The sequence below is a fragment of the Cricetulus griseus genome, assembly GCF_003668045.3.
Source record: "Cricetulus griseus strain 17A/GY chromosome 1 unlocalized genomic scaffold, alternate assembly CriGri-PICRH-1.0 chr1_0, whole genome shotgun sequence".
NCBI classification, from domain to species: Eukaryota; Metazoa; Chordata; class Mammalia; order Rodentia; family Cricetidae; genus Cricetulus; species Cricetulus griseus.
Window position 1 is genome coordinate 61,156,097 of NW_023276806.1, and position 15,393 is coordinate 61,171,489.

Here is a 15,393-nt window from a genome sequence, read left to right on the forward strand (position 1 = left end):
CTAGAAGATTTTGACCGTAGGGGTGCCTTTGATTTCATTTCTAAGGCACTTACGTTTAAAGAAGGCTGCTCTGGTGTTTCACATATCTGTTAGTGTTGTCTACATAGTGCTGACTGTAGAAGGTATGTATGTACATGTGCATGAGCCAGAGGCATTGTTGGGTGTTATTCTTCATGTTCTGTTTACCTTTTTTGGTTTTTATTTGTATAAATGTTTTCCTGCATCTATATGGCTACATGCATTTGAATCCTCTGGGACTGAAGTTAGAGCTGGTTCTGATTGAATTGGCACTGGCATTATGTATATTCTAGGGGTCACATTCAGATCATCACGGTTGTAAAGTGTGCACATTATCAACTGTGCTATCTCTCCAGCCTTCATAATTCTTTTTATTTTACTTATTTTTTGACACAGGATTTGTCTGTGTAGTCCTGTTTGTCCTAGAACTGTCTATGGTAGACCAGGCTAGCCTTGAACCTACAACAATCCACCTGCCTCTACCTCACACACTTATTTTTAATCTGTTTGTTGTGCTGTACACTCATCCATTTAGGCCAGGTGTGAAGAGGTCCCTATGTCTTCTATTACTCTCTTCCTTATTTCCTTGAAATAAGATCTCTCACTGAAACAGAAGCTCACCATTTTGGCTAGGCTGGCTGGCCAGAGCACTCCCAGGATATACCTGTATCTACTCCCTAAAGCTGGACTGACAGGTGTTTATGGCTTTTTCACATGGGTGTTGAAGAGTAATACTCAAGTCCACACACTGCAAGAGTTCTCACCCACTGAAGTATTTCCCCAGACCCACAATTGTTTTTAATTGCAGAAGAATCCATTTCTGCTAATCATTATTAACAGGGGAATAAACATTTTCCAGAGCCTTTTGTTTTGAGTTTTTAAATTTTATGTTTGCATGTTCACCTGTATTTGGGCATGTTTGTAGGCCAAAGTTGACGTTGGATGTCTTCCACAATTGCTATCTATTTTGCTATTGGCTAAACCTGGAGCTTGCCAGCTGCAGCTAGCCAGGTTGCCTTGAGGATATCCTGTTTCTGTCTCATGAATGTTAGGATCATAGACAATCACCACATTGGCTCAGCTTTTAAATGGATTCTGTGAATCTGAACTGTGACCGTCATATTTGCATGGCAAGTGCTTTATCTACTGACCTCTGTCTCTTGTAGTCCAAGCTGCCTTTGTATGCCGTATACAGCCAATACTGTTCTTGAACTTCTAATCCTCATGCCCCCATCTCCCATATGATGACATTATAGGTTCATGCCACCATTCATGGCTATAGTTTGTGTTTGTATTTGTGTATATAGGGTGTGCGTGCGTGCGTGCGTGTGTGTGTTTATACATGTCTGTGTGTGTGTTTATACATGTCTGTATGTGAGTCAGAAGTTAATCTTGGGTGTCTTATTACAATGTTTTTTATCTTATGCCTTGAAGCATGGTGTCCCACTGAGCTCTTGACCAATGGAATAGGTTAGCCTGGCTAGCTGGCTGGCTGGTGGGTAGGTGGGCCATTATACTTTCTGGATCTACCCCCAAAGTGCTAGGGTTGCAGGTGTGTGCCATGACACCTAGCCTATATGGGTACTGTGGGTCTACGTCAGGCTGGAGGATGGCTCAGCAGTTATGAATATACTTGATGCTCTAGCAGAGGACCCAAATTCAGTTCCCAGCACTCCTATTCTGTAGATCCCAGCTGTCTAACTCCAGTTCCAAGGGACCCAATGCCCTCTTCTGACCTTTTTGGAGACTGCACATACATGATGCACAGAAATACATGCAGGCAAAACACTCAGACCTAAGATAAAAATAATAAATCTTTAAAAGAAAGATTTTACTCTAAGATTTTAGGAGAATAAAATAGTAGCTGGTAAGATGTGCTGTAACTTGGTGGTGGCTAGCTCTTACTTTGCATGTGGAAGGCTCTAGGCTTGATCGCCAACATTGATAAGAAAAAGCAAAGATAGTGATGTAATGAGACCCTGCCTCAAAAAAAGAGAGAAAAGGACTGATCATCAACCAATTAGTAGGAATCTCCATAAAGTGAAATATGCATTTATTTTATGCAAATCACTTAGGTTTGTGTATGGCTTAATTTACTATTTACTTAATTTGTATATGCATTTGCATGTTAGGCTCCATAGTTAAGATGGTCTTGGTTTTGTTTCCCTTGAGGTTCTAATTTCATTTTGTTCTTTTTAAGGTTTAAAAGTGCTCTGTAGTTATTTTACAACTCTCCTTCCCTCCAAGACATATTCTTCTTGCCCTCAGCTCTGCTTCTTTCCTTTGGATAGTGAAAAAGACCTGGGAGGACATAGAAGACAGCTCCTGCCGAGACTTCATAGAGGAATATATCACTGCCTACCCAAACCGCCCCATGGTACTTCTCAAGAGTGGCCAGCTTATTAAGACTGAGTGGGAAGGCACATGGTGGAAATCTCGAGTTGAAGAGGTGGATGGCAGCCTAGTCAGGATCCTCTTTCTGGTAATGTTCTTCCAAAGAAGGGTTTGGGGTAAGATTATGGCACAGTTGCCAGGGTCATTGGAAAAAGGCACTTGTTGCCAAACCTAATGGTCAGAGGTGACTCATGGTATATATTTGAAACAAGAGACAGGATTGATTCTAACCCTGAAGGTTTTTGTTCACCTTCCTTTCATCCTGCCTCCCAGGATGACAAGAGATGTGAGTGGATCTATCGAGGCTCTACACGCCTGGAACCCATGTTCAGTATGAAGACATCATCAGCTTCTGCAATGGAGAAGAAGCAAGGGGGACAATTGAGAACCCGTCCTAATATGGGTATGCCCCTAAAAGACACCTAGGGAAAGGAAGAGACGGGGCAGACGTGCAAAGAAGTGTAATGAGCCTTTTTCTGTCCTGACAGCCAGCTCCCACACAATAACATAGACACTTATTATTAATTAGGAAAGTTTGACCTATAGTTTAGGCTTGTCTCAACTATCTCGTAAAACTTAAATTAACCCATATTTTTAAATCTATGTGCTTGCAATATGGCATTACCTCTCTTCCATCTTGCACCTCCGTTTTCTATCTGAGTCTGGCTGGTGACTCCCTTTTTTTTTTCCCAGAGTGCTGTCTCCAGAAGTCCTGCCCAACCTCATTCTGCCTAGCTATTGGCAATTCAGCTCTTTATTAAACCAATCAGAAGGCACTTTGGCAAAGATAACATCTTTACAGTGTAAACAAATATTATGCAACAAAGAAGATTACATATGGCAGCTATCTTTGTTTTGTTTTGTTTTATTTTGTTTTGTTTTTTTTGAGACAGGGTTTCTCTGTATTGCTTTGTAGATTGTTCTGAAACTTTCTCTGTATACCAGGCTGGCCTCGAACCCACAGAGATCTGCCTGCCTCTGCTTCCTAAGTGCTGGAATTAAAGGTGTGCGCTACCAACACGAGGCTGGCAGCTGTCATTTTATTTACCATAACATTATTTTTAACTCACTAGATAAGAGATATGTGTCCAGAATGTTTTCATTAGTGGTGATGGATTTGTGGAGCTACCTTCCCATTGCAATCACTTTGATTCTTTCTACATATCCACATAAGGCCATGTGTGTTGGTGCACACCTGTAGTCAGTTCCAAACAATTGGAAGACAAAAGTAGATAAGTTCAAAGTTCAAGATCATCCTTGGCTACATAATGAGTTTGAGACCAGCCATGATTACATGTGACTGTGCCTTGAAACAATATGTTTTTCCAAAGCCAGCATATACTAGTGTACCAACTTGTGTGAATAATCAAAACAATCTATCTTAACATTTAGAAAGTTGCCATTTGCCACCTTTGTATGTGAATACAGGTATTTGCATACATGCTACTTCCTGCTGGACAGTGGTGGTGCACTCCTTTAATTTCAGCACAGGCAGCAGAGACAGGCAGGGTCTGTGAGTTTGAAGACAGTCTGATCTACATAGTGAATTCCAGGACAGCCAGGACTACCCAGAGAAACACTGTGTCAAAAAACAAACAAAAAACAGCCTGGAGGTGGTGGTGCATGCCTTTGATCCCAGCACTCAGGAGGCAGAAGCAGGGCAATCTCTGTGAGTTTGAAGCCAGTCTGGTCTGCAGAGTTACACAGAAAAACCCTGTCTCAAAAAACCCAAAACCCTGTCTCAAAAAACCCAAACAAACTTGGACTTGTTTTTTTGAGCCAAGTTCTGTTCATTGCTGCATCTAAAGGCTAGCTGCCTATAGGCTTCTGGGGATTTCTATGTTGCCTACCTCCCGTTTCCCTGCAGGAACACTGGGATTATAGACACATGCTACCATGCCTAGCTTTACATAGGTTCTGAGGATTTGAATTCAGGCACTCATGCTTGTGACCCTGAGCCACCTCTGTTTTCTTTTGCTGCATTTTTATATTGCATTAGTTGATAGACTGTGCGAATAAGAATATCTAATACAGCTGTCAATTTTTGTTTGTTTTTCCTGTAGGTGCTGTGAGGAGCAAAGGTCCTGTTGTTCAGTATACACAGGACCTAACCAGCACTGGAACCCAGTTCAAGCTCACGGAGCCCCCACAGCCCATAGCTACACCGGCCCCCCCTGCTGCACTTCCTCTTTCCCCACAAGCAGGTGACACTGAGTGAGTGCTCCTCATTCTTTTTACTTGGAGTGTTTTTTTTTTTCCCCATACGTAACTTCTGAATCTTTACTGTATGTTCTCTTTCCAACTTCCTTAGAAGCTTAGAAAGCCAACTTGCTCAGTCACGGAAGCAAGTGGCCAAAAAGAGCACATCGTTTCGGCCAGGATCTGTGGGTTCTGGCCATTCCTCCCCTGCTTCGCCCACACTCAGTGAAAGTGTAACTGCTGGGAAACTTGGGATCAACCAGACATACAGGTAAGAAAACCTCAGACACTGTGGGCAGCTTGACAAAATGGACTGCTGTACAGGGTCTCCAAGGGCCTCTACTTTAAAGTTATGTTAGTGAGAAACTTGAGCTAAAAAAGAATTGTTAAATTAAGCTGGGCAGTGGTGGTTATATGCCTTTTTAATCCCAGCATTAAGGAAGCAGAGGCAGGTGGATCTCTGTGAGTTCAAAGCCAGCCTGGTCTACAGAGTGAGTGCCAGGACAGCCAGGGCTACACAGAGAAATCCGGTCTTAAAAAACAGCAACAAAAGTTAAATTAGAAATCCCATGCCTGAGAAACACACTGTCACCAGAAAGTCATTTGCCAAAACTTCTTGAGTATGGTACCATTATCATTGCTTCAACAGGAAAGAGACCCCATCATTTCTTTCCTTGACTCCTAGAAGATAGTAAGGATGTTTAGAGGACACAAAATACAGAGGTTTTGGTAAAGGACTAAACTCTACTTCTTAAGACAGACATGCATTAGGGAAAGTGCCCTGTTGAACTAGAGGCGATCCTGTCTGTGAAGAATTGACAGGGGGTATCATTGTCCATTTTTGTTTGCTAAAAGAAAGGATCTGACCTTAATCTGTAGGATCCAGAGCACAGCTGGCTGGGTGCATTGTTACACACTTATAATCCCAGCTCTTAGGAGGGTGGAGCAGAGGATTGGGAGCTGATGATACCCCTTTCTCAAAAAAAAAAAGAAAAAAGAAAAAAAAAGCTATATGAAAGATGAGAGAAATGCCTTAGCCAGTTGGAAGGGGGATAATTGTACAGCAAAGAGTCTTGTTATCACCGGGCAGTGGTGGCGCAGCACACCTTTAGTCCCAGCACTGGGCGGGAGGCAGAGGCAGGCAGATCTCTTGAGTTCCAGACCAGCCTGGTCTACAGAGCTAGTTCCAAGACAGCATCCAAAGCCACAGAGAAACCCTGTCTGAAAAAGAAAAAAAAAAAAAAAGGAAAAGTCCTGTTATCTTCTGATCTGATATTTTTGCATTTCATTTATAGATCGCCTTTGGCCTCAGTAGCATCTACTCCAACACCTGCAGCCCCTCCAGCCTTCCATGGCATGTTAGAGCGGGCACCAGCTGAGCCTTCCTACCGAGCCCCCATGGAGAAGCTTTTCTATTTACCTCATGTCTGCAGTTACACTTGTCTGTCCCGGATCAGACCCATGAGGAATGAACAGTACCGGGGCAAGAATCCCCTCTTAGTACCGCTGCTATATGACTTCCGTAGGATGACAGCCCGGCGTAGAGTTAACCGCAAAATGGGCTTCCATGTTATCTATAAGACACCCTGTGGTCTCTGTCTTCGGACAATGCAGGAAATAGAACGCTACCTTTTTGAGACTGGCTGTGACTTCCTGTTCCTGGAGATGTTCTGTTTGGATCCATACGTTCTTGTCGACAGAAAGTTTCAGCCTTTTAAGCCTTTTTACTATATTTTGGACATCACCTACGGCAAGGAAGATGTTCCCCTGTCCTGTGTTAATGAGATTGACACAACTCCCCCACCCCAGGTGGCCTACAGCAAGGAGCGCATCCCTGGCAAGGGTGTTTTCATTAACACAGGCCCTGAATTTCTGGTTGGCTGTGACTGCAAGGATGGGTGTCGGGATAAGTGAGTTGCGGTTTGCCCGGTTTGCTGTCGCTGCCTCCAGCTTTATTACAGTTGTCTTTCATTTTCCCTTTTTTTTTTTTTTTTTTTTGTTTTCTGTTTGTATTGCTTTCCCCGTCTTCCTTTCCCTCCTCTTTCAGCTCCAATTCTGCTAAGGCCACTGTGGGTATTAGGATAAAGAAACTGGGTGTGATGGCACATATCTGTAATTTTGGCATTTGAGAAGCTGAGGCAGAAGCATCTTGAGTTCTCGGCTTTATAACAACTTTGAAGGTTGGACTGGCTACATAGTGAGGCCTTATTAAAAATAAGAGAGAGAAGAAAGTCATGACGTAGGCAGGCTCAAGTCTGATGTGGCCCCATATAACCCTGGGAATGTGTGTTTGTTTCTGGTTCTCCTTTTCCTAAATTTCTGTCCCTTTGCTTTGTCCTTTGATTATCTACCCTACTCTTAACTGTATCTTCCTCCTCCTGTTTTATCAAACAAAACTGAAATTTCACCACCACCTTTACCTTTATCCCCATCTTTTGTTGTTGTTTGCTTTTGCCCAAAGGTTCAGGTTTATTGAGGTCATGAAGGGCTCTTGGAAGTTGCTATTTACTGAAGGTAAGGCCACAAATGTCCCTGGCCAGGGAACTTCCATAACCAAGGTCTGCTTAAAAGTGGCTTTTAGCTTCACCTGGCCCAAAGTAGGGCTTGCTTCATGCTCAGTGTGGCCTGTGGACATTAGAGCCTTTCTAAGTGTCTCACATTTCAGTCGATCCTTGCCAGCCAGGTTACTCAGCAAGTGCACCTCCTTGTCATGGGAGGCATCTTGGACTTTGCAGAGACTGGCCTGAGACAAGTGGCTGCCACTCAGAGGTTATAAGTTATGGGCTCTGGACGCAGTTTTGCTTTAAGACAGTCTCCTGTAGCTCAGGCTGGCCCAGAACTCATTATGTAACTGAGGCTAACAATTCCTGATTCTCCTACCTCCATGTCTCAAATGTTGAATTACAGATGCACATAACTGTGTCCAACTCCCATCCTTCATGTATCTCACAGTCACAGCTTTAGTTGTCATGCTTTTCTCTTTACAGATCTAAATGTGCCTGCCATCAGCTAACTATCCAAGCCACAGCATGTACCCCAGGAGGCCAAATCAACCCTAACTCTGGCTACCAGTACAAAAGGCTTGAAGAGTGTCTGCCTACAGGGTAAGTAGTGGGTTGGTGAGGTACCTCAGAGGAGTACGTTCTTATTTTTCTGTTTGTAAGAACCATTGGAAACCTAAGGATTATTCTGAGTGTGAGGATAGATGCTATGATTCCAAACTGAGGTAAACTATTGCCTTTGGGAGACTGAAGCAGGAAGATAGTTTCAGACCCATCTGAGCAGTAATACCAAAATCCTGTCTCAAAAAAAAATTGAGAATGATTAAATAGTTTCTGATAATTTTCTTATGCAGAAAACTTGGAAGGACATGATAGGATTATTTGATTTCTAGGCCAGCTTGGACTATGCAGCAAGACCTTGTATGGGAAAAAAGAAGAACTAGGACTGGCAAGATGCTCAGCTTTAAGAGCTCTTGTTCTTGTAGAAAACCTCTTTAATTTCTAGCAACTTGATGGTGGCTCAAAACCAGAGTCACTCCAGTTCCTGGGGATCTGGTCTGACATCCAAGGGCATCAGTCGCAAACACGATATACAGATATACATGCAAGCAAAACAAACACACATATAAGATTAATTTTTTTAAAGAACTATTAATTTTATAGCTATGTGAATGTTCTGACTTACTCTAGCAAGTGAAATGTGTTCAAAGAGTAGGAAGAACAAACTGCAGTGCTTTATTAACTTAAAATGAAAAGTTAGGCAGGGCGATATTGGCATACTTCTTTAATCTCAACACTCAAGAGGCAGAGGCAGGCGGATCTCTGAGTTCGAGGCCAGCCTGGTTTACAGTGACAGTTTCAGTCAGTACAGTTAGGGCTGTTACACAGAGAAACCCTGTTCCAAAAAAGAAAAGTTAGAGTCAAAAATCATGATATAATAGAAAGAAAGAAATAGCCATTTTAAAGAATTTTTGGGTGAGGGGAACACAACATGGTCTTTGATCAACAAAAACAGTTTAAGAGATCAATTAGGTATTTAGGAGACTAAATGAGAGAAGTAGTGAACGCTAGGCCTTAACCAGAATGGAAGTGGCAGTAGAAGTTAAGGGAGGTTAGGGCTGGTGTGGCTCAGCAGAGGGCACGGTTAATGTGCGCCAAGAATGAAGTAATAGACAGCCAGGCAGGACATAGGCATACTTTCACTCCTAGCACTCGGGAAGCAAAGGCAGGAAAGTCTCTGAGTTCAAGGCCAATTTGGTCTATAAAATGTGTTCCAGGACAGCTAGCAGAGAAACCCTGACTCTCTAAACCATTTTTAAAAAGAAATAAATGATAGCTATATGAACTTGATACACTAGTGGGATAAAAGATGTAAAATCAAGATCACTTCCTAAAATTTTGTCTTGAACCAACTGGTTATTGATGTTGCGTATTCAGATGGAAAACCAGAGGATTTGCATGTTAAATTTGAGGTGCCTATTAAGCCGTCTAAATGTAAATATGAAGAAGATGGTAAAGTTTCTGGAGTAAACTGGGCATAATGAAGCATATCCTTTCTCAGTATTCCGAGAGGCACACCTCTGTGAATTTGAAACCAGCCTGGTTTCAAAAACACTAAAAACAAATAGATTTCTGAAGTGAAGTTAAGGGCTAAACATAAAGACCTGGGTTTCCTCAGTAGAGGAATAATAAAGTTAAATGAGTGCACAAGGCTCATCCCTGAGTGCCACATGTAGAGTTTGTGACAGTATCTGAGACTCAGAAGGACAAGTCAAAGAAGAAATATAATGAACGTTGGAAACTAGTGCAGCAAACTGTACATGGAACTAAAAACCTAATCCTTGAGAGTGAATTGCCACAGGAAAGGGGAAAGGCAATTGAAGGATATATTTAGTCTGGGCATGAGACTCAGTGACAGAGCACTCGCCTAGCATGTATGAGACCCTGGGGTCAGTCCCAGCATAATAAAATAGATTCCAACTAAGAACATAATTAGAGGGGCAGGAGAGATAGCTCAGCTGTTGAGAGCACTGACTGTTCTTCAGAGGACTCGGGTTCAATTCCCAACACCCACATGACAGCTCACAAGTGTCTGTAACTTGAGTTGTAGGGTATCTGACACCGTCACACCAATTCACATAAAGTTAAATAAATTACAAAAGAAAAACATAATTAGAGAATCAAAGGGTGGGGATGTAGCTTGGTAGTAGAATGCTTGCCTGGCATGCATAGTCTTGGGTTCAGACCCCAGCCAAACATAAACTGGGTGTGGAGGTTGGGACTGGAGGATCAGAAGTTTAAGGTCGGCGTTGGTGGCGCACCCCTTTAATCCCAGCACTTGGGGGGCAGAGGCAGGCGGATCTCTGTGAGTTTGAGGCCAGCCTGGTCTCCAAAGCGAGTGCCAGGAGAGGCTCCAAAGCTACACAGAGAAACCCTGTCTCGAAAAACCAAAAAAAAAAAAAAAAAAAAGTTTGAGGTCATTTTCAGCTACGTAGTGAGTTCAGGATCAACCTGAGGACCTGAAACCCTGTCCAGAAATAAAAGGTAAAGAGGGAGTATCTGAAGAAGTGTTTCAGTGGTTAAGTGCACATATTGCTGTTGCAGAGGACCTGAATTCAATTCTCAGCATCCACTTAGTCAACTCACAGTCACCAGTAACTCTTCCAGGGGCTTTTCCCAGGGCACCTGTACTCAACACAGGCACACGCAATTTAGTAATAATTCAAAAAATAATTTTAAAAAGTCTGGGTATAGTTGGTAACAGTCTATAGTCTCAGCACTTAAGAGGCAGAAGTTGAAGGACCTTTGGAAGTGAGAGCCAGCCTGGGCCACATAGTGAGTTTTAGGCCAGCTAGACCTACAAAATGAATCTGTGTCTTTGAAAGAGAAGCATGATGAGGGCTGGAGAGATGGCTCAACCATTAAGAGCACTAGCTGCTCGTCAGAGGACCAGCACCCACATATCAGCATATAACTCTCTGTAAGTCTATTTCCAGGGCATGCAACACCTTTACCGACATACATGCAGGCAAAACACCAATTTGCAGCAAATAAATAAGTGGTTTGGAAGAGACAAATATGATGAGAAAAATATCTGGACATAGAGGACAAAGAAAATTATAAAATGTTACATTTATATATATAATATATATTTATATATAATAATAAAATAATATTAATATTTTAATAGACTATGTAAATGAGTTATTTTTTCTTGTAAGCTAGGAATTTGATGGCAATGATAATTTATTCAGAATTTACAACCTGGATTTCTAAATGGAGGCCAACTATCAAAACTTTCTGGTAGGCTAAGGATATTTTTTAGATGTTTAGTATCCCAAAGTTTTCATTATTCTGTTCAGAAAGTTTCTAGATATTTACCACAATGAGAGGAAAGTTAAGAAACAGGAAAGCATGAGATCTAGAAGACTCCAAACAAATGGAGTAAAGGAAATGCCTCCAATGATAGTGACATGAGGGGACTTACAAGCTCATACTGCACACTTGGTGTGGAGACCCAGAGTCATTGCAGCAGAACAGATCACTGCTGGGACAGCTTCCTGGGGAGAAGAATTTAATGGAAACATGTCTGAAAAATATTTTCATCTTTAATACCAGCCCTTGGGAGGCAGAGGCAGGTGGATCTCTGTGAGTTCTGACGCAGCCTCGTCTACAAAGTAAGTTCCAGGAGAGCAAGAGCTGTTACACAGAGAAACCCTGTCTCAAAAGTACATATATTTCCAAATCAAGTATAACAGAAGATGCTTCTACTGTAACCCTAGTGCTTAGGAGGATGATGCAGAATAATAGCAAAGTCAAGGCTATAGCATGAGACCTTGTCTCAAAGAAATAGCAAAATTTAGAGATTGTAGTGCATGCCTGTTAGTCCAACCCTCAAAAGAATATAGTCAGGATCAAGAATATAAGGCCACCCTTGGCTACATAGCTGATCCAAGGACAGGAACACCCTATGCTACAATGAGACCCTCAGCCTGGACATGGTGGCACACACCGTTAATTCCGGCAGAGGCATGTGGATATCTGAGTTCAAGGCCGGCCCAGTCTACAGAACGAGTTCTAGAACAACCAGAGCTACACAGAGAAACTAGAAAAGGAAGGAAGAAAGGAAATGAGACCCTGTCCAGAAGGATTACATAAATAAATAGGGAAAGAAATGAAAATGTTAGAGGGCTGAGAGTATGTATAGCTTTAGTGCAGTGCTTGCCTAGTGTTCATGCTGTAGTAGGTTTGATCCACAGCACTGAATAAATGTGACACATACCTGTAAGGCCTGAAATCCTGACTCTAGAGGAGGAAGCAGGAAGAAGGATCAAGAATTCAAGATCATCCTTAGCTACATAGTGAGTTTAAGGCCAGCTTAGTCTATGTAAAGACCCCATCTCAAAACAAAATGTATAAATTTTAAAATATCAAAATACATATTGGAAATGGCTTTTGGGTAGTTTTGCTTTTATCTTCTCATATTTGTGAGCTAGGTTTAGAGCTCAAGGCCTTGTATCACTGCAGTGGTTTGAATGAGAATGGTACCCATGGGATCTTAAGTTTGAAAGCTTGGTTGAACTGTTTGGTAAGGACTAGGAGATGTGGCCTTCTTAGAAGAGTTGAATCACTAGTGGTGAGCTTTGAGATTTTTTTTTTTTTTTTTCCCGAGACAGTGTTTCTTTGTGGCTTTGGAGGCTGTCCTGGAGCTAGCTCTTGTAGACCAGGGTGGTCTCGAACTCACAGAGATCCACCTGCTTGTGCCTCCCACTCGAGTGCTGGGATTAAAGGTGTGCGCCACCACTGCCTGGCTTTTTTTTTTTTTTTAAAGCTTTGAGATTTTAAAAGCCCACACCATTCCAGTTAGAGCTCTCTCTCTCCTTCATACTTGTGGGTCTTATTGTAAGCTCTCAGTTGCTGCTCTAGTACCATGCCTGCCTACAAAGTGCCATGTCCCAGGACAATGGCCATGGATGGACTCACCCTATAAAACATGAGCCCTCACTAAATACTTTCTTTTATAGATTGGTCTTGGTGTCTCTCCACAGCAGTAGAACAGTAACTAAGAAAAGCACTTAAATGAATACCCAGTCCTACAAGAAATAGACTCTTTAGTTCTTTTTTGAGACAGGGTTTCCCTCTGTAGCCCAGGCTGCCATTGAAACTTGCTGTCTACCTGGCTTGGCTTCCCAAGTGCTAGGATTATGAGCCTGCACTACTATACCTGGCAAAAATATTTCTGAATAAGCACAAATATATGTCACTCATCTACTTAAAACTATCAATTGCCTGCTACACACATGGGTTTCATTCTAGCCTTTACCCTCGAGATAGAAAATTCTGTTCTCTAGCCCCTTCTTAGTCCTTTCCTTCCAAACTTATTTGAATGGTGTTTATATATCTGTTACTTCCCAGATCGTTTTTCACTGTTTTTCAGCCTACCTCTGGGGGTTTGGTGCAAGAGATGTGTTCTTGGCACCTTCCGCTGCTTTTGTTTGGCTGTCTTTAACCTTGATCTCTCAGTTTCACTCTTCTGTCTTCAGCCTGTCCCTGGGTGCTTGGAAAGTAGGCCTTTTCCCCCTGGGGGTTAGTTTTGTTTATTTTGTTTGTTGGACATGGTCTCACAGGCCGGCCTAGCTTCCATCGGATTATATAGCCAAGGATGACCTTGAACTCCTGATTCTCCTGCCTCTGCCTAAAGTGCTGGAATTACCTAGCACATGGTATATTTTCACTCTCTTGGTTCTGTTTTGTTATGCAGCACCACCTTTGTACATTTTATAAGTATTTCTAACAACTTTGTTGACTCAGTTTTTGTTTTTTTTTGTTTTTCCCATTAGAATGTAAACTCCCTGAGTACTAGAGCTCTGTTCATCTTCCAAGCACATTGTATCTCCAGAGCCTACATAGTACAGTGCTACAGAGTAGCCACTGAAAGACATTTTGAGAATTGAATAAATGGATAATACTTAGTTTAGCTACTCTGAAGCTTCCTATGCTGGTAACAAAGATATTTACATGAATAGTCCCCTAATTCCCACTAGACTCTCCTTAGGCATGACCTGGAGCTCACTATGTAGACTAGGGCAGTCTCACATGCACATACCTGCTTCTGCTTCCAGAGTGCTAGGATTAAAGGCGTGCTCCACTACTCCCAATAGACTTTTAAGTATGCACGCACACAGTAAAACTTCCTGGGGAGGTGCTGATGGTATGATAATCAGTTTCTGGAAATGGCTTGACTGTAGTTCTGTGTGTGCATTTTCCTCTCTGTGTGTTAACAATAATCCCACTCTGGTTTTTTGAGACAGGGTTTCTCTGTGTAGCCTTGGCTGTCCTGGAACTAGCTCTGTAGACCAGGCTGGCCTTGAACTCAGAGATCCACCTGCCTCTGCCTCCCAAGTGCAGGGATTAAGGGCATGTGCCACCAACCCCTGGCTCCCACTCATGTTTTTTTTTTTTGTTTTTTAAGATTTTATTTATTTATTATGTATACAACATTTTGCTTCCATGTATATCTGCACACCAGAAGAAGGAACCAAATCTTATAACGGATGGTTGTGAGCCACCATGTAGTTGCTGGGAATTGAACTCAGGACCTCTGGAAGAACAGTCAGTGCTCTTAACCTCTGAGCCATCTCTCCAGCCCCCCACTCATGTTTTTTGTTTGTTTGTTTGTTTTTCCGAGAGAGGGTTTCTCTGTATAGCTTTGGAGCCTATCCTGGCACTCACTCTGGAGATCAGGCTGGCCTCGAACTCACAGAGATCCTCCTGCCTCTGCCTCCCGAGTGCTGGGATTAAAGGCGTGCACCACCAATGCCCGGCCCCCACTCATGTTTTTAAAACAAATTTTAACTTTGATTTTTGTGTTACTGGGAGTCAAGTCCATGTCTTTTAATGTAAGGCAAGGGCACTCCCACTGATCAACATCCACAGTCTCAACAGTCCTTTCTAAAGTTGGGGAACAATAAACCTTTGTTTTTATTTTATTGTTTAATTGTTTTAGATTTACATTTGCTGTGTGTGTGTATGTTTTCCATACATGCAAGCATGTGCTCTATGTGAGTGCCTGTTGGTTCCCCTGGAACTGGGTTTACAGATGATTGTAAGCCACCATGTGGATGCTAGAAACTGAATACAGGTCTCCTACAAGAGCAACAAATGCTCTAAACTGCTGACCAGTCTCTCCAGGCCTTTGTTTTGTTGTTTTGAGACAGAGTCTCAGGTAGCCCAGGCTGGCTTTGAACTCTGTGTTGCCAGGGATGATCTTGGATTTCTGAAACTCCTGTGTCCACCTTCCAAGTACTAGGATTACAGGGATACACCAGCACCACCAGTTTTTGCAGTGCTAGGATTCTTATTTAGGGATTGCTTCTTAGTAAGCAAGTGCTCTCCCCAGCTGAACTAGATTGCCAGGGGAGGGGGGGAGGGTTTATCATGGGAGTAGTTTGTGGTGCATGTGCAGGCCAGAAGTCACATGTGTCTTCACTCTCCACCCCTGCCACATCCCCCAACACGGGTTCATTGTGTAGCCTGGTTGTCCTGAAACTCTCTGTAGACCAGACTGGCCTCGAACTCACAGAGAGAAAGTGCTGGGATTAAAGATGTGCACAGCCATTGCCATGCTTTATTATTTTTCTTTTCTTTTTCTTTCTTTGACCCTGTGGCTTACCAGTTTGTCTAGGCTCCAGGAGTGCACCTGTCTCTACCATCACTGGGATTACAGGCATGCATCACCTCACCCCACTTTTACATTATTGCTGGCTCTGTACTCAGGTTC

The 15,393-nt window shown here is 42.6% G+C and overlaps 1 protein-coding gene across 5 annotated transcripts in view; it reads left to right on the plus strand.

The window, feature by feature from the left end:
• The window catches only part of Setdb1 (SET domain bifurcated histone lysine methyltransferase 1), a 38,911-nt gene that overhangs the window by 17,838 nt on the left and 5,680 nt on the right, over nt 1–15,393 (plus strand). For all 5 annotated transcript variants that reach the window (XM_027393617.2, XM_027393616.2, XM_027393618.2 and 2 more), the window contains 6 exons: nt 2,310–2,500; nt 2,686–2,815; nt 4,476–4,626; nt 4,724–4,882; nt 5,907–6,521; nt 7,599–7,715. In XM_027393617.2, the coding sequence (XP_027249418.1) occupies nt 2,310–2,500; nt 2,686–2,815; nt 4,476–4,626; nt 4,724–4,882; nt 5,907–6,521; nt 7,599–7,715 (1,363 nt within the window). The remainder of the gene's footprint in view (nt 1–2,309; nt 2,501–2,685; nt 2,816–4,475; nt 4,627–4,723; nt 4,883–5,906; nt 6,522–7,598; nt 7,716–15,393) is intronic.